Source organism: Orcinus orca, chromosome 14, assembly GCF_937001465.1.
Source record: "Orcinus orca chromosome 14, mOrcOrc1.1, whole genome shotgun sequence".
NCBI lineage: Eukaryota > Metazoa > Chordata > Mammalia > Artiodactyla > Delphinidae > Orcinus > Orcinus orca.
This window is the reverse complement of record NC_064572.1, coordinates 27,263,016-27,285,707: the sequence shown is the minus strand read 5'-3', so window position 1 is coordinate 27,285,707 and position 22,692 is coordinate 27,263,016. Positions and strand designations below refer to the sequence as shown.

At 36.4% G+C, this 22,692-nt stretch overlaps 1 protein-coding gene across 2 annotated transcripts in view; it reads right to left on the bottom strand.

Annotated features, from left to right (window-relative positions):
* The window catches only part of TET1 (tet methylcytosine dioxygenase 1), a 132,019-nt gene that overhangs the window by 20,342 nt on the left and 88,985 nt on the right, over positions 1 to 22,692 (bottom strand). For both annotated transcript variants that reach the window (XM_033407612.2, XM_049697205.1), the window contains exons 6-8: positions 7,827 to 8,038; positions 3,034 to 3,184; positions 2,599 to 2,685 (exon numbers count right to left, since the gene is read on the bottom strand). In XM_033407612.2, the coding sequence (XP_033263503.1) occupies positions 2,599 to 2,685; positions 3,034 to 3,184; positions 7,827 to 8,038 (450 nt within the window). The remainder of the gene's footprint in view (positions 1 to 2,598; positions 2,686 to 3,033; positions 3,185 to 7,826; positions 8,039 to 22,692) is intronic.

Below are 22,692 nucleotides of genomic sequence, written 5' to 3'. Positions count from 1 at the left end.
TACTCACACATTAATTATAAATTTGAGGAAAACTCAGGAATTATTATTTAAATGCCTATTAAAAAGACTTTATTATATTTTATAACACTTGAAATATTGGGTGGGGTAATTGTGTTTTACTGCTAATAGAGTATTAAGAATCATTCAGTGTCACAAGTCAGACTGGGCAATTTGTCATCTTATGGAATATCTCATTTATTATGTGGAAATGAAATAAAGTAGGCAAATAGAAGCTAATTAAATGAAACTTAAATAGATGATTATTAGTATCATTTTTGAATGTAGGTTCTTTATTCATATTGTAAAAATCCTGACTTTCTAATGGTTTCATTAGAATGAATATGTCGGATAGAGATTTCTTATCAGATCTTTACCTAATGGGGCTCACACCTACATCCCTCTGCCCTTCTCACCCTGTACTTCATCTCTAGGACCATCTTCTCCACATCAATGCCTACAATTACCACCTGGACCACAGCCCACCCCTTGAGCTTCAGGTTCTTCAGGTTCTTATTAATGACCTGACAACCTCACTTGGATTTCTCTTAGGAATCTCCAAGCCAATGCATTCAAACTGAATTAATAATCTGCCTTCTATAAACCTGGTCCTGTTTCAGCATATCCTATGTCAAGGAATAGTACCTAATTAAAAAAAATCTTTCCAGAACAACCACTGCTTATCATTTCTTCTGTCACAGCCATATTCTAAGTCACTACTATTCCTTCCCTGGACTGTTGTCAAAGCTAGCCCATCTTGCTATACCAACTTTTGGCCAACTCCAATCCACAGAGCAGCCAGAGAGATCCCTTTTTAAAAAGAAAAGTTTAATGATATCACTCTCCGCCTTAAAAGTCTTCAATGATCTTCCAAAATTCTTGACATGGTTTACAAGGTCGCTTTATGCACCTCACTTTCCCTTGCCTGCTGTGCTTCACTGGCCTTTTGTCAGTTCCTGGAAAGAGGAATGCTTCTTCCTGTATTATAAACACTACATAAACATTACTCATTGTTAATAATAACCATAAGCAAAAACTGATCTTACATTCATTATATAACAGAGTTATTTGTTATAGAATAAAAATTTAACAGTCATGTCAATATAAATAATATATTTGTATACTAACAGCTTTATCAGATACTTATTTGGAAAAAAAAATTTTAAGGGAGAATTCACATCTCATTATCAAGTGTTCTGACCTTTGAACATGGTATCTTCTCATTATCAGGTATTTTATATGTCTTTTTAGCAATTTTTATAGTTTTTCTCCCTAAAGTTCTGATAAACTTCTTGTCAGATTTCTTCTAAGGTACTTTATCTGCAAAGGATAGTTCTCTGTCTAGAGTCATTTCCTTCATTTATTACAGTAAATGGGAACTCTAGAAAAACCAAATAATTTTGATTGTCTCTTTAAAGGGATTATTTATTTATTCTGAGCTTTCCTTGTATGTTATATTCCTTGTATTATAGATACAATTAGATTAATTCCTGCTGTTTTATCGATTCCTATTTATCCTGTATCTTAATGATTTTTTAAATAAATTTTTTATTTATTTATGTATATATGTATGTATGTATGTATATATGTATGTATGTATGTATGTATTGGCTGCGTCGGGTCTTCCTTGCTGCGCGAGGGCTTTCTCTAGTTGCGGTGAGCGGGGGCTACTCTTCGTTATGGTGCGCAGGCTTCTCACTGCGGTTGCTTCTTTTGTTGAGGAGCACGCACTCTAGGCACGCAGGCTTCAGTAGTTGTGGCGCGCGGGCTCAGTAGTTGTGGCTCGTGTGCTCTAGAGCACAGGCTCAGTAGTTGTGGCTCACGGGCTTAGCTGCTCCGCGGCATGTTGGATCTTCCCAGACCAGGGCTCGAACCCGTGTCTCCTGCATTGGCAGGCGGATTCTTAACCACTGCACTATCAGGGAAGCCCCTAATGATTTTTTAAACTAACCTTGCTGACTGATGAATGGATTTTTTTCCACCACTAGTTCAAATGTTATAAATTCTATTCATATTCATCTAAAAAATTTTTAAACATACACTTCTCAAATATGTTTTTCTGACAATATCTAGAGCAGTGTTTTCCAAGCTGTGGGTCATGACTCTTTAGTGGACCATGAAATCAGTTTAGTAGGTCAAAACTAGCATTTAAAAGAGAAATAAAATTTCATAAAAAATATTTTACTGAATCATAGTGATCCTCAGCAATAACTATATAGGATATATTAACTTTTTAATATCTAAATATTATTTTTGCTACATATAATAAGGTGAAGTATTGTTTTGTTTTATTTATTTACTTGAATATATATATGCCTGTATAGTTGTTTGTACTATAAAATGTTTTTTACTCATGGTCACAGCACAAAGTTTGAAAAACACTGATCTTGGAGTTATCAGTATCTAAATCCTCCCAACTCCAAACAAAGCATAAAACATTACCACACTTAGTTTATATAGGTGCCCCACCCCCTCCCACTACCTACCCACCCCTGATTTGATAAGAATATTGAATTATACTTATTGTTATTTCAATTAAAAAAATGTAAGTACTCAACTTATTTAAACTTAACAGTAAGGTTGACTAATTTCTTTGCTCACCATGGCCTCGTGTTCCGGACAGATTGGTTCCGGTTTCATATATCTTCTTTCTGGATTACGTCCTTTAGTAATTCTTTCATAGTAGTGCTGTGGGTAGTAAACTTACTGAGTCTTTGAAATGTTGGCAAATAGCTTTATTTATTCTTCCTACTTTGGCTGGGTATAAAATTCTAGATTTTTTTTTAACAGTGATTCTCTTTGGGGTTAGGGGAGAAGAAGGAGGGAGCCAGGGACAATTGGAATTTGGGTTGATAGTTAAAGACTTTACCTACATTATTTAGAATTTTAAACTATTTTCATATATATATATATATACATATAGTTACTATTTTGTCACTACTTGTTAATATTTAATTTTTTTACGATTAAAAAATTTTTTAAAAGGAATGTACTTATATATTCATTGTGCAATTCATAAGTAAAAAGGACACTTACGTGTAAGGGAGAACTTGGATCAATTCTAAATCTTCTAGGACTTGGGCTTCTACCAAATTTGCAGCCATTGAAATACATACTCCAAGAACAGCCAAAAGAGAAGGAAGCTCCGCAAGTCTCTGGATCAATTCCTTGACATGTACAGGTACGACTGTAAGATGGTAATTGCAAGGGAATGAACTGATAAAGTAGGACAATACCTCAAATAGAACATTTCAGGTTCATATAACTATAGAAGTATAGATGGATAATGAAATCATTTTAACACATCTATTTTATTACTTATTTAAAGTAGTGTTATGTTAACAACACAAGGCTAACTGCACTTGAATATAACTAAATCTTCAATTGAAATGTTTGTTCAAGATTGTAAATACAAATAAAAGGCAACAAACTATACAGATCTGATATATCCATAACTTGTTTGACTTGGAGATGTCCAAGGAAGGGAAATAAAGGGCCTGGATTTTAATCCAAGATTGGTTTCCTGTCAGAAGTGAAAATTAAAGCATCTCATTATCTCTTTGGACTTCATCCTTCCTTTGTAAAATGACATTGATATACTCCTGTGAGGACTGATTAAGGATAATATGTGTTGTATGTGAAATCACTTTGTCAATTTTAAAGAAAGCCTTTATAAATGTCATGAGAAAAAATTGAGGAGGAAGCTCGTTTCGTTCAGCGACTGAGTAATTTTATAACCTTGGGGGCATTTCTGAAACCCCAAAATGACTCTATACTAAGGATGACAATGATAAGAACATACACACAAAGATGTGAAACCAAAGAAGGAATGTACACCCTTGTGGTTCCTATTTGCATAATGCTTGAAACTTCTAATAGTATGGAATTAGTACTTATATGACTTAAAAATACAAACAGGGACTTCCCTGGTGGCGCAGTGGTTAAGAATCCCCCTGCCAATGCAGGGGACGCGGGTTCAATCTCTGGTCCGGGAAGATCCCACATGCCGCGGAGCAACTAAGCCCGTGCGCCACAACTACTGAGCCTGCACTCTAGAGGCCGTGAGCCAAAACTACTGAGCCCACATGTCACAACTACTGAAGCCCGCGAGCCTAGAGCCTGTGCTCCACAAGAGAAGCCACCGCAATGAGAAACCCGGGCATTGCAACAAAGAGTAGCCCCTGCTCGCCACAACTAGAGAAAGCCCACACGCAGCAACGAAGACCCAGTGCAGACAAAAATAAATAAATAAATAAAATTAAATTACTTAAATTAAAAAAATACAATTAAAAAACACACGTTTTTAAAAAACAGTGAGTAAAAAGAATATAGAGATTTAGAGATCAAAACTGTAAGTATTTTTGGACTCCTCTGGTGGTCCAGTGGTAAAGAATCCACCTTACAATGCAGGGGATGTGGGTTTGATCCCTGGTCAGGGAACTAAGATCCCACATGTTGCGGGGCAGCTAAGCCCGGGTGCCACAACTACTGAGCTCACACACTTCAACTGGAGCCGGCGTGCCGCAAACTATAGAGCCCATGTGCTCTGGAACCTGCGCGCCACAACTACAGAAGAGAAGACCCACACGCCACAACTAGAGAGAAGCCTGAGAACCACAAGGAAGAGTCCGCGTGGCACAACGACAGATCCCGCACACCTCAAAGAAGATCCCACGTGCTGCAACTAATACCCAACACAGCCAAAAATAAATAAAATCTTTAAAAAAAAAAAACTATAAGTATTTTTAGTTGTGAAAGTCAGGAAAATGCCTGATATATTTGAATGTAAAAAGGATCATTTAAGACACTATGAAGGAAAAAAAGGAAGGAGGAATAGTTCAAATATTCTAACTTCCACTAAGATGGAATATATGCTTTTAAAGGGGCAAAAGATTACAATAACTTGAAAAGGAAGAAAAATAGGATATAAATAGGATCAAAGAAGGTAAATTTGAAATTGCAGAATTTCAAAGAAGTTGCCAAACAAGTAGAAAAATGTAGTTTAACTCTTAACTGTGAGACCTAAAAGTTTCTGTTAAACAGTCAACATCACCAATGATGAGACAAATAGACTTAAAATAGCTCCTAATATTATGGCCTGCCAATAATTCCTGAACTGAATTAAATCAGGAAGAAACAATCCTACAATCCAAAATTGAGCAACAGTCTACAAAATTAGCCTGTCCTTTTCAAAAAGGAAATGCCACGAAACACAAAAAAAGACTCAGATAAAAGGATTAAGAGACCCGAAAGACAAAACAACTCAATCCATAAATCATGGGTAGGGGAAAATTAGTATGAAGTATTACTGGAGAATAGATGATATTTGAATTAGAGAATAGCATTTTATCTAAGTGAAACTTCCTGGTTTTGATAATTGTACTGGTGTTAGGTAAGAGAATGTCCTCATTCTTAGAAAACACCCTCTGAAGTATTATTTAGGGGGAAAAGTCATAAAGTTTGCAACTAGTTCACAAATTATTCTGAAAGAAAGTATAGAAAAGCAATAATGATAATAACATGTAAGCTTATGTGTATGTGTGACCATGTGTATAAGTGTATGTAACAAACCATTAACATTTGTGGAATCTAGGTAAGGGGTATATAAGAGTTCACTGAAATATTCTTGCATCATTTCTGTAATTATAAAATTTTTTAAAAGTGATAGGCTAGATCTACATTGAGTGATATAGAATAAAACTATTTATGAATTCTTGGGAAAAATAAGTTTATATGTATATCATTTAGAATTGTTTCTATACAAGAGGTATTTTATTATTGTGAATCCACATAATAAAATAGAAACATTAAAAATGATGTATACAACTAATATGTATAAAATAGGTAAGTAATAAGAAAGTGCTATATAAAAAACAAATAAAATAAAATTCAAAAATTCAAAAAATAAGTGATGTATACATACTTGGGATTAGGAAGATTAACAAAAATATAATGAAATGATTTTAAACATAAAGGAATGTTCTGGAAGGTACACAAATAATCTTGTGTGGAGGTTAGAGAGTGAATGATATATATTTTGTTTATAATTTGTATAATGACATTTCTTTTAAAAAAGAAAGAACTTTATGAGGAAAACTACACAAAACACTCTTGAAGAACATAAAAGTAAACTTTAACAAATGGAAAGAAAAATCATATTATGGGACTGGAAGATTCAATATCATAACAATGTCAGTTTATTCTAAGTTAATTTAATGCAATCCCATTAAAAATACCATTAGATTTATCTTAAAACTAGACAAATTGATTATAAAGTTCATTTGGAAGCACAAACATAAAATAACAAAGAAAGCCTTGAAAAAGAGCAAAAATAGTGAGCTAGCCTTACCAAATATTAAAATATATTATAATGCCTCTATAACTTAAAAAATGTGGTACTAGTACGTGAAAAGACCAGACAGTGATACAGAATTCATATAAAAGAGAGGACTCCATTATATACAGTTTTTGTATAAGGTAGTATTTCAAATCAAGGGGAAAAGAAGTACTCTTTAGTAAGTAGTATTGGGATAAATGGAAAAAAGAATAGAAATGGATCTCCTCTTCCCACTTCTGTCCAGCATAAATTTGAAATGCATCAGAGATTTACGTTTTAAAAATTTCAAATTTCAACAATAAAAGAAAACATGGGTGAATTATTCTATAACTCACATGAGAGAAAAATGTTCTTAAATACCACTCAGAATTCAGACACAATAAGGGGAAACATAGATACAATAAATTACATTAAAAAGAAAACGTGCAAAAGGTGACATAGCAGAAGTAAAAAGACAAATATCAAAGTGGCAAAAGCATTTAGAATTAAATCGCAAAGGGAGAGAAAAAATGAACACTCCTTTTGAAATAGGGGGTAGAATAATTAACAGATGGCTGACCATAAAAAAGGACAAAATAATGCCATTTGTAGCAACATGGATACAACTAGAGATTATCATACTAAGTGAAGTAAGACAGAAAGAGAAAGACAAATACCATATGATATCACTTACATATGGAATCTAAAGTACGACACAAATGAATAAACCTACAAAACAAAAACAGACTCACAAATATAGAGAACAGACTTGTGGTTGCCAAGGGGTGGGGGAGTGAAGAACTGGGAGTTTGGGATTCGCAGACGCAAACTGTTATGATATAGGATAGATAAACAACAAGGTCCTCCTGCATAGCACAGGGAACTATATTCAATATCCTGTGATAAACCATAAATGGAAAAGAATATGTATATATATACATATATATATAACTGAGTCACTTTGCTGTACAGCAGAAATTAAAAACAACATTGTAAATCAATTATACGTCAACAAAATTTAAAAAATAAAAAACAAACAAATGGCAAATGCTCTTAACCATATGAAAAAATACTCTTATTCATAATATGAAAAATTCAAATCAACGTAAACTGATGACATTTATCCTCTATTAGATGGGCAAAAACTCAAGTTTGACAACATTGGAAAACTGTAGAAAAACAGATATTCTCTTACAGTGCTATAGGAAATGCAAAATTGTACAATTCCTTATGGAGGAGCTGTTCCTTTATAGAAAAACCTCTCTCCTCCAGACTCCAGGGGTGAGAAGGATCAGGTACCAAAGAGAGAAGCAAGAAAAGAATATTCTAAAGGAGAATATCCTAAAATGGTCTTAGCCCACTATGAAACCAAGTCTCTCGTTAAAGAAATGTTCACTCTTTAGTTGCACAATACCTAAAATTCTGTTCTCCCATATAACATATGTAGTTGGTAGTTAATTTAACATGATATAATAGACTGAATGGCAAAACAGTACAAAACAGATTTGATTACTTTTCATTGAGAGTGCATCTTCGGTCTGTGGGATGACCATTGTATGACTTTAGACTTTCCGTAAGCTGCGAGTACAATTTGTCAGCCATTGGAAGAGGGATGCCGTCCCATACCATGATGAGCACCACCATCACAGCTGTTGGACAGTGGTGGCCTGCACGCTGTCGAACGAGACAAAGAACTTTCTCTTCATCGCTGCTTCTTCTTAAAACCTGCCAAAGCAGAATGCATACATTTATGGAAAACAAGAAACCTAACATTGAATGCAGTGGATATTGTTTTTAAAGCTCTGCATCATTACATTTTAGTTTTTAAAAAAATTACTATTTCTTAAAGGGTTGAAGCCTATAGGACCTTCAGGTGTTAGACTAGCTGCCTCCATACAACTCATCACAGGGTATCCAAGGTTACTTGACTAACAAACAACAGGCAGAAATCTGTGGAAGCAGTCTGTGTTTTATCTCACTGTTGATACAGTATTGCAAAACAGACAACAGAAGATCCCATGGAAAAGAGCCTAATTAACTCATCTGCTCTTCCATAATTGCCACAACAGGACAAATCTAGCTAGATAGAAATAACCTAGTACTCCCAGCATTAAAAATAAACTCTGAGCGCTGTATTTAGCATCTGAGGAAAGTTATTGATGTTTTCCTTGGGCAAATGGTTTTGCCATATAGAATAACTAATACATAAAGCAATACTCCTGCAATTCCTGTGATTTTTTTCCATGCTATCACAGGGATTTATCATACCCAACTTATCATAAGATTAAGGTGGTCTACCTGACATGGAGAATGCAAATTACAACAATTCATTTTGAATATTTATCCTTTTATCTTACGCTGCATCATAACCATGAGTTGCTAAAAAAGGATTCCTAAGTATTTAAAATACTGCCCGGTGGTCTTAGTGTTTATCCTAGTGTTTATTTTTTTAAATTACATTAAAATATTGACATCATGTAAAACCATCCAACTATGTTTAAAAGTCCCTCCATATATCACAAATTTACAGTGAGACTGATCACATTAATCAGTAAATGATGAAACTGCCCACCCCTGTGACGAGAATGGAGCACCCAATAGCATAATTAATATTCTATTTTTGTTGCTATAATATTACAAAAACTTGAGATGAAACTTCTTAAGATGTTAGTTACCCAATATCACTTTCTTCTGTCACTCCAGATGGTTAACAATCATTGCTACCAAGGCATCCCTTGAGTAGAGTTGGCTTTAGGACCTTCCCCCTAAACACAATTACGTATATTAAAATTTTTTTCTATATTTATATGTCCTTTAACAGCCAAATAAGAATACATTTGCTTTCAAATAAGCTCAAACGCAAAATGATATATTGTAGCAAACAAAATTACACCAGATAATCTTCATGTTGTCAAACCAACAAAGTTATAGTGATCCAGTCTTTGTGTGGGAAATGCTAAAATGCTTTGTATTCATTGTATTTGTGCTTTTGTCAGATCTTGCATATTTCCTTCAGTGAATAATGGAAAATTAAACATAATGAGTCTTTAAATTCAGATATAGGTTTAATAAGCTGCTTAAGTATTGCTATGATATGGATATTTATGTCCACCCCCCAATTCATAAAATAAATCCTACATCCCAACAATGGTATTAATAGGTGGGGCCTTTGGGAGGTGATTAGGTCATGAGGGGGAAGCTCTCATGAGTGGGATTAGTGTTCTTATAAAAGAGACCCCACAGAGCTATGCAGCCCCTTTTACCATGTGAAGACACAAAGAGAGGAGGGATCACCAATCATGCTGGCACCCTGATCTTCAAGTTCCAAACCCCAGAACTGTGAGATATAAATTTCTGTTGTTTATAAGCCACCCAGTCTGATATTTTCTCATAGCAGTCTAAAAGGAGTAAGACAAGTATTAAACCTGTATAAGACCTTTGAAAACTATAAACATATTATTAAAAGAAATTAAAGAAGACCTAAACAAATGAAGAGAGATACCATTTTCATGAAAGAGTAATTATTATAATGACGTCAATTTCCCCGAAATTGGTTTCCAGATTTGATACAATTCCAATCAAAACCCTACCAGAGGGACTTCCCTGGTGGCACAGTGGTTAAGAAACCACCTGCCAATGCAGGGGATACAGCATCGATCCCTGGTCCGGGAAGATCCCACATGCCGCAGAGCAACTAAGCCAGTGCGCCACAGCTACAGAGCCCATGCGTCTAGAGCCCGTGCTCCTCAACAAGAGAAGCCACAGCAATGAGTAGCCCCCGCTCACTGCAACTAGAGAAAGCCCGCGCAGCAACAAAGACCCAACACAGCCAAAAATAAATAAATAAATAAATTCATATATATATATATATATATATACATAAAACCCTACCAGAATTAGTTTTGTTTGGGGGTGGAATTGACAAACTTGTTGCAAAGTTTATATGGAAATGCAAAGGACCAAGAAGTGACAAGGAACAAAGACAGAGAAAGTGATTTACCAGGTATCAAGATCTACTGTAAAGTTATAGTAATTAAGATACTCTAGTATTAGTGCAGTGACAGATAAGGAAATCAATGGAACAAAACAGATCCATATAAATATGGTCACCTGACGTATGACGAAGTTGACACTGCAGTGAAAGGCAAAAAAGCAGTCTTTCAATAAATGGTACTGGATAGACATCCATATGGGAAAAAAAAAAAAGAATCTTGATGCCTACTTCACACGAGTGACAAGTTATATTGTAGATCTAACTATGAAAGGTAATCATTAAGTTTTTAGAAGAAAACACCTTCAAGACCTGGAATAGGTATAATATTTTAAAATAGATTACCAAATTTAATAATCCTAAAGGAAAAAGTTAAGAAGCTGGAATATATTAAAATTAAGAACTTCTGTTTATCAAAAGCATTAACTAACAAAAGATTAAGTATAAAGGCAATCAATACAGTGGGAGACATAGCTGCAATATATATAATCGACAAACTATTCTTACCCAAAATATATAAAGAACCTCCTCAAATGAGTAATAAAAGCAAAGTAGAAAACTGGCTGAAAAAATTAAATAGGCTCAACACAAGACAATATCCAAACAGATGTTGAGCATATGAAAATATGCTCAACATTATTAGTCATCTAGCAAAGTAAAAAAACTTAAAAGCACTACATATGTGGGTGGGATTATAAAACGGTGTAACTGCCATGGAAAACAGTATGAAGTTCCTCAAAAAATTAAAAATAGAACTACCATATGACCAAGCAATCCCACTTCTGAATATTTATCCAAAAGAATTGAAAGTAAGGTCTGAAACAGATATTTGCAAACCCATGTTCATTGAATCACACAAAGGAATATTATTCAGACTTAAAAAGTAAGGAGGGCTTCCCTGGTGGCGCAGTGGTTGAGAGTCCGCCTGCCGATGCAGGGGACATGGGTTCGTGCCCCGGTCCAGGAAGATCCCACATGCCGCGGAGCGGCTGGGCCCGTGAGCCATGGCCTCTGAGCCTGCGCATCCGGAGCCCGTGCTCCGCAACGGGAGAGGCCACAACACTGAGAGGCCCGCGTACCGCAAAAAAAAAAAAAAAAAAAATTAGTAAGGAAATCCTGTCATGTGGCAAATGGATGAACCTTGAGGACATAATTCAAAGTGAAATAAGCCCATGATAAAAAGACAAACACTTTATGATTTTACTTACAAATCATATTCAAAGTCATAGAAACATAAAGTTGAATGGTGTTAGGGGCTAGGGTCATAGAAAAATAGGAAGTTGGTTTAAGGGGTATAGGGTTTCAGATTCGCAACATGAAAATGTTCTGGAGATCTGTTTCACAACAATGTGAATATACATAAAACTATTGAACTGTACACTTAAAAATGGTTAAGATGGTAAATTTTACATTATGTGTTATTTTACCACAATAAAAAAGAGAGGAAAGTCTTCTTTAAAAAAGCACTACAGACCCAGGAGATTGTCTAAAATGGAAAAGATAGAAAATGTCAAGTGTTGATAAGAATGTAGAGCAACTGGAACACTGGTACATTACTCATATGAGAACGTAAAAAAACGATAACCACTTTGGAAAACTATGTGTTAGTATCAACCAAAGCTGCACATATGCATATCCCGCCCCCTCAGCAATTCCACTTCTAGGTATATAACAAACAGAAATGTATTCTTATATTTCCTAAAGATAACACCACTATTGATGACGACCCAAAACTGGTAAAAACCCAAATGTTAACCACCAGAAGAATGGCTCAACGAGATGAGAATGATCTACAGTTACAAGCAACATGGCTTAATCTCACAATTATAATACCGTGAGGAAGACGACAGAAGACATATGCAGAAGAATACATATTAGAAGACTGCATTTACATACAAAGTTCAAATCAGGCAAGATTAATCAATAATGTTAGAAGGCAGGAGAGTGGTTACTCTTTAGGGAGTAGCTAGTGACTGGGAGGGTGCAAGAGTACTTCTGTAATATTGACTGCTGGTTACACCAGTGTGTACACTTTAGAAAAATTCTGTGACCTTAGGGATTTCTGAAGTCTTCTGCATGTATATCACACTAAGATTAAGAGTGTACCTTAACCTAAATTTAAAACAAAAAACAGAAACTGCTTAGTCATTTACTGGCTCAGGACATTGTAGCAATTTTATTAACCTTTCTATAGGAGCACAGACCTCGGATCTAATAAATATTACCCACTATTTTATGTCTCTTTATTACTGCATACTTGGCTCCTGAGCACAGAACTCAGCTTATGGGAGGCTCTCATCAAATATTTGTTGAACGAACCCACAAAAACCCAATGTGGTTGCATTTTATGAAAATTTCAAAACCAAGTGATACTATTAATAAGACAGAAACTCTCATTTCAGAAACAGATTTTAAGTGATACGAATAGTCTAAATTTTAAAACTTTTGGAGATAACCACATTTTTTTTGTAACTGGAACAAGTATTGATTGGTAAGCTATTGAAGCTGGGGCCTCATGACAGACTCACTTTATAAATGTATTTGTATTATTTTATTTTTGGCTGCATTGGGTCTTCATTGCTGAGCGCTTACGTTCTCTACTTGCGGCGAGTTGGGGCTACTCTTCGTTGCGGTGCGTGGGATCTCATTGCAGTGGCTTCTCTTTGTTTCGGAGCACGGGATCTAGGCACACGGGCTCCGTAGCTGTGGCTCACGGGCTCTAGAGAGCATGAATGGGCTTAGTGGCTCTGCGGCACGTGGGATCTTCCTGGACCAGGGCTCTGCATTGGCAGGCGGATTCTTAACCACTATGCCACCAGGGAAGCCCAACACTCACTTTAGATGATAAATGATGCACCCAAACATCTGAGTAATGTAATGATCATGACTACTGTCCTGTCACTTTTTAATATTTATTCTTATATTACATGCTATGCAATTGTTATATCTGTGAAACATCACACATTCTTTTAGCACTTGTGCTAAAATCATAACCCAAATTGAATAATGTTGGAATGAAGAATGTTTAAAATAAATGGCTTTTGTAAATACCATCCACTTGTCTTTTTTTTTTTAATATGTATTTATTTATTTGGTTGCATCAGGTCTTAGTGGCAGGTGGGCTCCTTAGTTGTGGCCCACCAGCTTCTTAGTTGTGGCAGGTGGGCTCCTTAGTTTCGGCTCGCATGTGGGATCTAGTTCCTGACCAAGGATCAAACCCAGGCCCCCAGCATTGGGAGTGTGGAGTCTTAACCACTGCGCCACCAGGAAAGTCCCACCATCCACTTGTCTTTTGATATCAGCTTTATTGAAACGTAATTTAAATATCACGAAATTCATCCTTTCAAAGTATGCAATTCAATGGTTATTTGTACATTCAGAGTTGGCCAACCATTACCACCAATATATAATTTTAGAACATTTTCCTTCTCTGAAAAGAACCCCATTAGCACTCATGCCAAATTTCTCTCTTTTCTTGGCCACCATTACTCTACTTTGTATTTCTGTAAGTTTTGCTTATTTGGGACAGAGGATATCCTCTAACATGTGACCTTTTGTTTCTGGCTTCTTTTACTTAGCATAATGTTCATTCATGTTTATAGTATTTATCAGTACTTCCTTTTTATTGCCAAATAATATTCCGTTGCATGGATATTCAACTTTATGTTTATCCATTCATTGGTTGCCATTTGGATTGTATCAACTTTTGCTATTATGATTGAAGCTGCTATCAACATTCATGTAACAAGTTTTTATATAGACACATTTTCATTTCTCTTCGGTATATACCTAGGAGTGGAATTGCCTGGCCATATGGAACTGTGAGTCTTCCAACTTTGCTCTTCTTTCTCAAGATTATTCTGGCTACTCTAACATATTTTACTGTTAACTTAAGATAGGACACTCATACATTTAGACATGATGCTGAGAATGTAAACAGCAGCCGAAATCAAAATGACCAGTGATTGGAGATTGGTATGCTCTGAGAATTTATTCCCATACTTAGTATTTATCCCTGTGACCACTACATTTCAATACTTTGTATCACAGAGAAAACTGAAGTAGGATTTCCACAGGAAAAGCCATTCTCATTAATTAATGTATTAGATACAACTTTTCTGATTAAAATTTGTATTTAAAATCCATTGTATTACTATCACTATTTCTCTCCTGAGTTTAAATCGTGCATTTTCTATTTTCTCTAAATTATCATCAAAATTATTTGAGCAAAAGAGTTCTGGGTAGCTATTAAAGCTGTGTCTAATCAAATCCTCCTATAATTTCTAGAGAAATTAACATCAAAAGCAACTATCAAGGAAAAAAATACTTCTGCAAACTAATTTGGAGAAGGAAATGAAGACCTTATGCTCTCAATTTTGAAAAGTAGCTGATAATAAACAGTAAGTTTCTAAAGAGCCTAATCAAACATAAGCTTTTGCACAGCAAAGGAAACCATAAATAAGATGAAAAGACAATATACGGAATAGAAGATATTTACAAACAATGTGACCAACAAGGGATTAATCTCCAAAATATACAAACAGCTCATACAGCTCAATAACAACAACAAAAAAACCCAAACATGCCAATCACAAAATGCACAGAAGAGCTAAAGACATTTCTCCAAAATGGAATACAGATGGCCAACAGGCACATGAAAAGATGCTCAACTTTGCAAATTATTAAAGAGATACAAATCAAAACTACAATGAGGTACCACTTCACACCAGTCAGAATAGCCATCATTAAAAAGTCTATAAATAATAAATGATGGAGACGGTGTAGAAAAAAGGAACCCGCCTACACTGTTGGTGGGAATGTAAATTGGTGCAGTCACTATGAAAAACAGTATGGAACTTCCTCAGAAAACTAATAGAGTTGCCATATGATCTAGCAATCCCACTCCTGGGCATATAACCAGACAAAACTATAATTCAAAGAGATACATGCACCCCTATGTTCATAGCAGCACTATTTACAATAGCCAAGACATGGAAACAACTTAAATGTCCATTGACAGATGAATGGATAAAAAAGATGTGAGATACACACACACACACACACACACACACACACACACACACACTGGAATACTACTCAGCCATTAAAAAGAATGAAATAATGCCATTTGCAGCAACATGGATGGACGTAAAGATTACCATACCATGTGAAGTAAGTCAGAAAGAGAAAGACAAATACCATATGATATCACTTATATGTGGAATTTAAAACATGACACAAATGAACTTATTTACAAAACAGAAACAGACTCACAGACTTAAATAGACATAAACTCAAATACATAGAGAACAGATTTGTGGTTGTCAAGGGGGAGAGAGAGTGGAGGAGGGATGGATTGGGAGTTTGGGATTAGGAGAAACAAAAGATGCAAACTATTACATATAGAATAGATAAACAAGGTCCTACTATGTAGCACAGGGAACTATATTCAATATCTTGTAATAAACCATAATGGAAAAGAATCTAAAAATATATATATATGTATATATGTATGTATAACTGAATCACTTTGCTGTATACCCAAAACTAACACAACATTACACATCAACTATACTTCAATAAAATAAATTAAAAAAAAAAAGATACACGGTCCAAGAGCTGAAAAATAAAATAATTAAAAAAATAATGGACTTCCCTGGTGGTCCAGTGCGTAAGACTCTGTGCTCTCACTGCAGGGGCTCCGAGTCTGATCCCTGGTTGGGGAACTAGATCCCACATGCATGCTGCAACTAAGAGTCCACCTGCCACAAAGGATTCTGCATGCTGCAACTAAAGATCCCTTGTGCTACAACTAAGACCGGGCACAGCCAAAATAAATAAATAAATATTTTAAAAATAAATACATAAATAAAGTAAAAAAAAATAAAAACAGGCCACTGTCAGAAACAATGTAAGAGCAACAAGTAAATCTTTGTATAACCTGAGGAATGAACAATGGGGGAATATCTCTCTTTTTGGTTATACTCAATCTGTGCGGCAATGGATATTCAATGTGTATTGTTTTAGATGTCAGAAATAAATTGATGATATAAATTAAGTATATGAATTTAGATAAAGCAATTAGTAGCCAGGTCCAAAATACTGTCAGCTTAGCAAGACGTTATTCTGCCTAAACATGGTATGCTGCAAATTATAATTACCTGGGAAGCTGATCAAATAATACCATAAGTGAAACCCAAAATTGAACGTAAAGGGTCATTTCCATTAATGGAGAAAATATCAGCAATGTATTTTTCTACTGTGATATTTTTAGGGGCGAATATAAGACACTTGTGAGGGGTTTGTATGAATAAGGGTGCAAAGTAGGGTCATACTCTTTTCTGTTTGGAGAGAGTGGAAAGGCTTCATGGAGGAGACCCTTCTTAAAAGACTGAAAAAGAGTTTGCCACCAGAAAAAAGATAGTACAAAGGCAATTCTAATATTCTTGGAAAACCAGCCTACAAGGCAAGGGTGTTATTTAAGGAAGAATTCCGCCAATTGTATCCATACCAGATGGCTTCTGTGATTATAAGACTCCATTTATTAAATTATTATACATAATTGGTTCGATTTTTGGGATCTCTGACATAAAGATAATGCTTTGTCTGTTTTCAAGATGTAGCTCAAAGGTCAACACCTCCCCAAAGTCCTTCCTGGAACCTCGTCTCCAAAAGTTACTCTTGGTTCCTCCCTCTTTGTTCCCTCTACATGCCATTTTCAAGGGGCAAGTGATAGGGGAGTAGTAACTAGCACATGGATAACACGAGGTATGGCCATGCCTTCTTCACCTAAGAAGACGTATTATAGACAGGCTGCTGACTTCAGTTACTGAGGAGTGATCTTTTGGGGAAAGCTATGTTACCGAGAAGGAGTGTAAGCAACAGTTTGAACAGCTGAAGAAAGGTTTTGAGGATCTAGACTTTCTTTGGCAGTTAAGGTATTAGTGATCATTGTGATAGTACTTTCAGAGAAGTGGAGACAAAAGATCAGTCTGATGATCATTAGTAAAAGATTTCTTAGCATTTCTATGATGGAGTCCCCTTGTCCTGGGTTATAAATTGTTTTGCCTCAACAGCCTCTTTATGTATAGCTCTGAAAAGTACATTGTAAACTATTTCTGTTACCCTGGTCTCGATGGGACAACCTATTTAAATTCCCCGCAGGGAGATCTTAAGGCACGATAGACCAGGATCAAGAGTGATAACCTGGGATATTCTAAATAAACTCTGGTGGTCTAGTGGGTTTAGGGCCATTTTTTTTTTTTTTTTTTTTTTTTGCGGTACGCGGGCCTCTCACTCTTGTGGCCTCTCCCGTGGTGGAGCACAGGTTCCGGACGCGCAGGCTCAGTGGCCATGGCTCACGGGCCTAGCTGCTCTGCGGCATGTGGGATCTTCCCAGACCGGGGCACGAACCCGTGTCCCCTGCATCGGCAGGCGGACTCTGAACCACTGCGCCACCAGGGAAGCGGGCCATTTTTTACTAAGGATATAAAAACTGGTGGAGAGAGAAGACACAAAGTACTCTTGCAATTTATAAGGAGGTAACTGTAGGTAACAATATTTTTATATTCTTAGGGCATAGAAAGAAGGGTCTCAAAGACCAACAGCAGTTTCCACTATAGCAGGCAAACTCAGCTTCTAGCCATAGTATATTTATATAGGTTAACAGAAAAAGTAAAGTAGCCTTTTAATTCCCCTGCCTCCAAAATCCAGAGAAAATTAGATATATACATTCTTGCTTTGCACAAAACAAAAAAATATTCATAATGTCAATGAATGGTATGCTGACATTTAATTATCTTCCACTATAATCACTAATTTCCCTTACTGGTATATAGACTTTGTAATTGTTATTTTGGAAACACAGCATTTTGTTTGTTGGATCAGAATTACTACTACATTTGCTGGTACCTGCAGATATTTGAACATACAAAGGCTAATCAAACTATTACTTCTGAAAACTAGAATTAAAGGTGAGAATTTAGATCAAATAGACAATGTGATAAAAAATGAATAAAAAGAAACAAGTGGTATTATCATTGGAAGACAATTATTTTTTATAGAAAATTCCTTCTAGAAAATTCAAGAGAATCAAAGAAAACTCTACTGGATTTTTAAAGAGAGTAAAAGAGGTGGCTCTTTATAACTGTTGAGGACTCAACAGCTTTAATATATACCAGCAATAACCAAACAGAAGTTTGGTTTACAGCTTAAATTAAACATAGCTGTAAGGATTATCTTAAGGGAAATGCATGTAAATAAATCTTAATTAAGCTGTTCCTAGATGGAAGGTTAGACATTAAAAGATTTTAATTCTAGCCACTAATCTACTCCCCATTCTAAGATATATTTAGCTTGTTTCTAAAATTCATATGAAAGATTAAATGAACATTAAGTCATGAAAAAGATTTTTTAAACAACGGAGAGGGAAATGTCCTTCTAAATTTAAAACTTTTCTACAAAACCATAGCAAAAAATGCAGTACCAGCCCAGCAATGGTCTAACCTAATGGGTCAATGAACAATGTCAACAAAAATGGACATGTACATGGGACTTCCCTGGTGGTGCTGTCGTTAAGACTCCAAGCTCCCAATGCAGGGGATCCAGGTTCGAGCCCTGGTCAGGGAACTAGATCCCACATGCATGCCGCAACTAAGGAGCCCGCCTGCCACAACTAAGACCGGGTGCAAGCAGATAAATAAATAAATAAATAAATATTTAGGGGGGGAAAAAGGACATGTGGAAAATGAAGTGGATTTTTTTGGCTGCGTTGGGTTTTCGTTGCTGCTTGTGGGCTTTCTCTAGTTGCAGTGAGCAGGGGCTACTCTGTTGCGGTGTGCGGGCCTCTCGTCGTGGCCTCTCGCTGTGGTGGCTTCTTTGGTTGTGGAGCACCGGCTCGTGGCATGTGGGCTCAGTAGTTGTAGTACACAGGCTTAGTTGCTCCACGGCATGTGGGATCTTCCTGGACCAGGGCTCGAACCCGTGTCCCCTGCATTGGCAGGCGGATTCTTAACCACTGTGCCAGCAGGTAAGTCCCAAGATATTGACTTTTTACTTACGAGGTAAACAATGACAAAATAAATTTCACCAGTAGATTAATTTTTTTATAGTAAAAATGTTTTTAACAAGAAAAAGATTTATTCTTTACTAAGTATTATAAATTAAGAATTTGGGAAGAATCCATCCTTTTTCAGCCTTTTTTTACATTAAGCAATTTCTTTGAAGCCTTTTTTATAATTTCTAATACTGCATTCAAACAACCCATGAAGAATTGAGCTATATATTCTATTTCAGTATGCAAAGAGAATCGAAAACTCTTGAGTGGCCTGTGCTCGAAAACAATCCTATGTTCATTTAATCAAACTTTCTTCAAATTTAGGAAGTTGTAGAATAAAGAGTTTTTACCAGAAGTTTTACTGACTGTCACTCTTCTGCTTAACATGCTTCAGCAGTTGTCCATAATTTTTAATTGCAATTTTTAACATCCTAGCTCTTAGTTTGGGTATACCCAAAATTGCTAATCATCATCTCAGAGGGTAAAACTAAGATAAATTTTGAAAATAATAGACTTTTAAAATTTAATTTTAATTTAATATGGAACTTTAATTTTCTGACTGGATACTTCAAATTAACACTGAATTTAATTTTACTTTAAAATTTAATAATTGTATAAACATTATAGAACTATGTTACTTTAAAAAAAAGAGCAAATAAAATAATTGTTGTAATACAATCTTAGCTCTAAAGATGCAGCAGTGAGTAGGGTCTTACATCAGCTCCGATAAAAATCTGGGCTCCATGGAAGGACTTGGCTAGAATCACAGCTAGGAGCAACGTTTATGTCAAGTGTCGGGTATATTACCAAAGAGAAATCACTTTTGAGCTTATCCATACCCATGTGAGAGAAAAGTAGGGTTAAATTTTCAACACAAATGATGGTGGCCACACCCCCGTGAACAAAACCAAAATCATCCATTTAAATCCGCCTATATATTATAGTTAATGAACTTCATCCTTTGGGGGTGGTGGTGGTGATGATTAGGTGCATGTGGGGTGTTCTGGGGAGGTGGTGATAATTTATTTCTTGATCTGGATGGTTTGACTTTGTAAAACTTCAATGTGCTACACAGTTGTGAGTTGTGTACTTTCTTTGTGTATATTATAGCTCAATAAAAAGTTTCCTTAAAAAATGAACTCTATGGGACTTCCCTGGTGGCCCAGAGGTTAAGAATCCGCCTGCCAATGCAGGGGACACGAGTTCAAGCCCTGATCCGGGAAGATCCCACATGCCGCGGAGCAACTAAGCCCATGCGCCACAACTACTAAGCCTGCACTCTAGAGTCTGCGAGCCACAACTACTGAAGCCCGTGCACCTAGAGCCCGTGCTCCGCAACAAGAGAAGCCACTGAAATGAGAAGCCCGCTCATCACAACTAGAGAAATCCCGCACGCACCCAAAAAAAAGAGAACTCTATAAGCAAGCAAGCTAACATAAAAGTAGTTCTAATGGTACATTAGTGGACAGTAGGATTAAGTGAAGAAAAATGTTTTATAACAAAAGAAAAGCAAGGACAGTGAAAAATGTAAGTCAGTTTAACATCAACTGATAGCATCAACCTCTTGGCTTTTGCCTAATTTTGATCACTGAAGTATAAAATGTTTTTTTCACATTAGCAAGATTTTGCAGACAGCAAACAAGTAGCCCAGGACACCAACTACCCCTTTATTATGTTGACATGGTAATACACAAAGAGGTGCCTGATTTGGGCACAGAAATAAGCAGTACCATGGTACAGGGTGAAGAAAACCAAGGCAGATACTAGGCAGAAACTTGGAACAAAGGAATAAAAAAAGGGAAGTCTTTGAAGATTATATAAATGTGTAAATCCAGGTTAGATAGTTTTAAAACTTTTAGATACTTCAGCTTGGTTTACACCTCACCCCAAAAACTCTGGTCACATCACACCCAAATAGGCAATAAAACATTAACTTGTACATACTCATTGCCACACCTGCTCTATTGACTAATAAACAATCCTACATAGGGGAACCCATGAACCGGTGGCCTGGTGTGAATTGCTCAGCACTGGAGCCATCTGGGGAAGGCTTGCTGTTTGAATTCTTCTCCCAACTCAAAGGCTCAGTTGGGGTGGGGTGGGGGGGGTGGGGTGGGGGGGTAGTATAGGGAGTTAATAGAGCCTACTGTATCCAAGAAACTACATCACCCTTTCCACCAAGATCTACTGAATAACAAGGTAACTACTCCCTGACCAGATCCAAAGTGATGGCAGAGAAGAGTCGCAAACGTCTGTCAAAGGCTAACAATTAAGGAGGAGTGTTAATGACACCCTGGCAAAGAAACATTTCCAAGATTAAAACAGTGTTAAGAACAAAGGCAAAACATTGTGAAACTGGCTTAGAAAATTGTGCTACTCAGTTATAATTTGTTTTTAGGCTTTCTGTGTGTGACCTAACCCTAACACCTCCCTTCAAGAAAAGGAGGCAAGAGCAGCATGATTAAAGTAAGATAGAGGGACCTCCCTGGTGGCACAGTGGTTTAAGAATCCGCCTGCCAAGGCAGGGGACACAGGTTCAATCTCTGGTCCGGGAAGATCCCACATGCTGCGGAGCAACTAAGCCTGTGCGCCACAACTACTGAAGCTTGCGCCTAGAGTCCATGCTTCGCAACAAGAGAAGCCACAGCAATGAGAAGCCCACACACCACAACAAAGAGTAAGCCCCACTCACCGCAACTAGAGAAAAGCCCATGCACAGCAACGAAGACCCAAGGCAGCCAAAAATAAATAAATTAATTAATTTTTTAAAAAGTAGGATAGAATTCAACCACTATTTCTACACATAAGTCTGCACACAGAGATGAGAAAATGTACATAAAATCACAAGATGCTTGATTTACGTTAATGTTTAATATCAAATATAGGACAAATATAAACTATGCAAGATGAAAAACGTAAACTATGCAAGATGAAAAGTAAGTTTGGAGCAATACAATCTACCAGTTGAAGGTTTATTAGATTCCTTAGTTTAAAATGATTTACCTTCATTTCCTCTCTCTCCTTTTTCTTCATTCCTGTATTAAGTATCCATATAAGACTCTTTTTTCTTTTTTAAATGGAGAGCTCAGCTTTTTTTTTGTTTTAAATAAATTTATTTATTTTTGGCTGCGTTGTGTCTTTATTGCTGCACGCAGGCTTCTCATTGTGGTGGCTTCTCTTGTTGCAGAGCATGGGCTCTAGGTGTACAGGCTTCAGTAGTTGTGGCACACGGGCTCAGTAGATGTGGCTCGCAAACTCTAGAGCGCAGGCTCAGTAGTTGTGGCGCACGGGCTTAGTTGCTCCGCGGCATGTGGGATCTTCCCAGACCAGAGA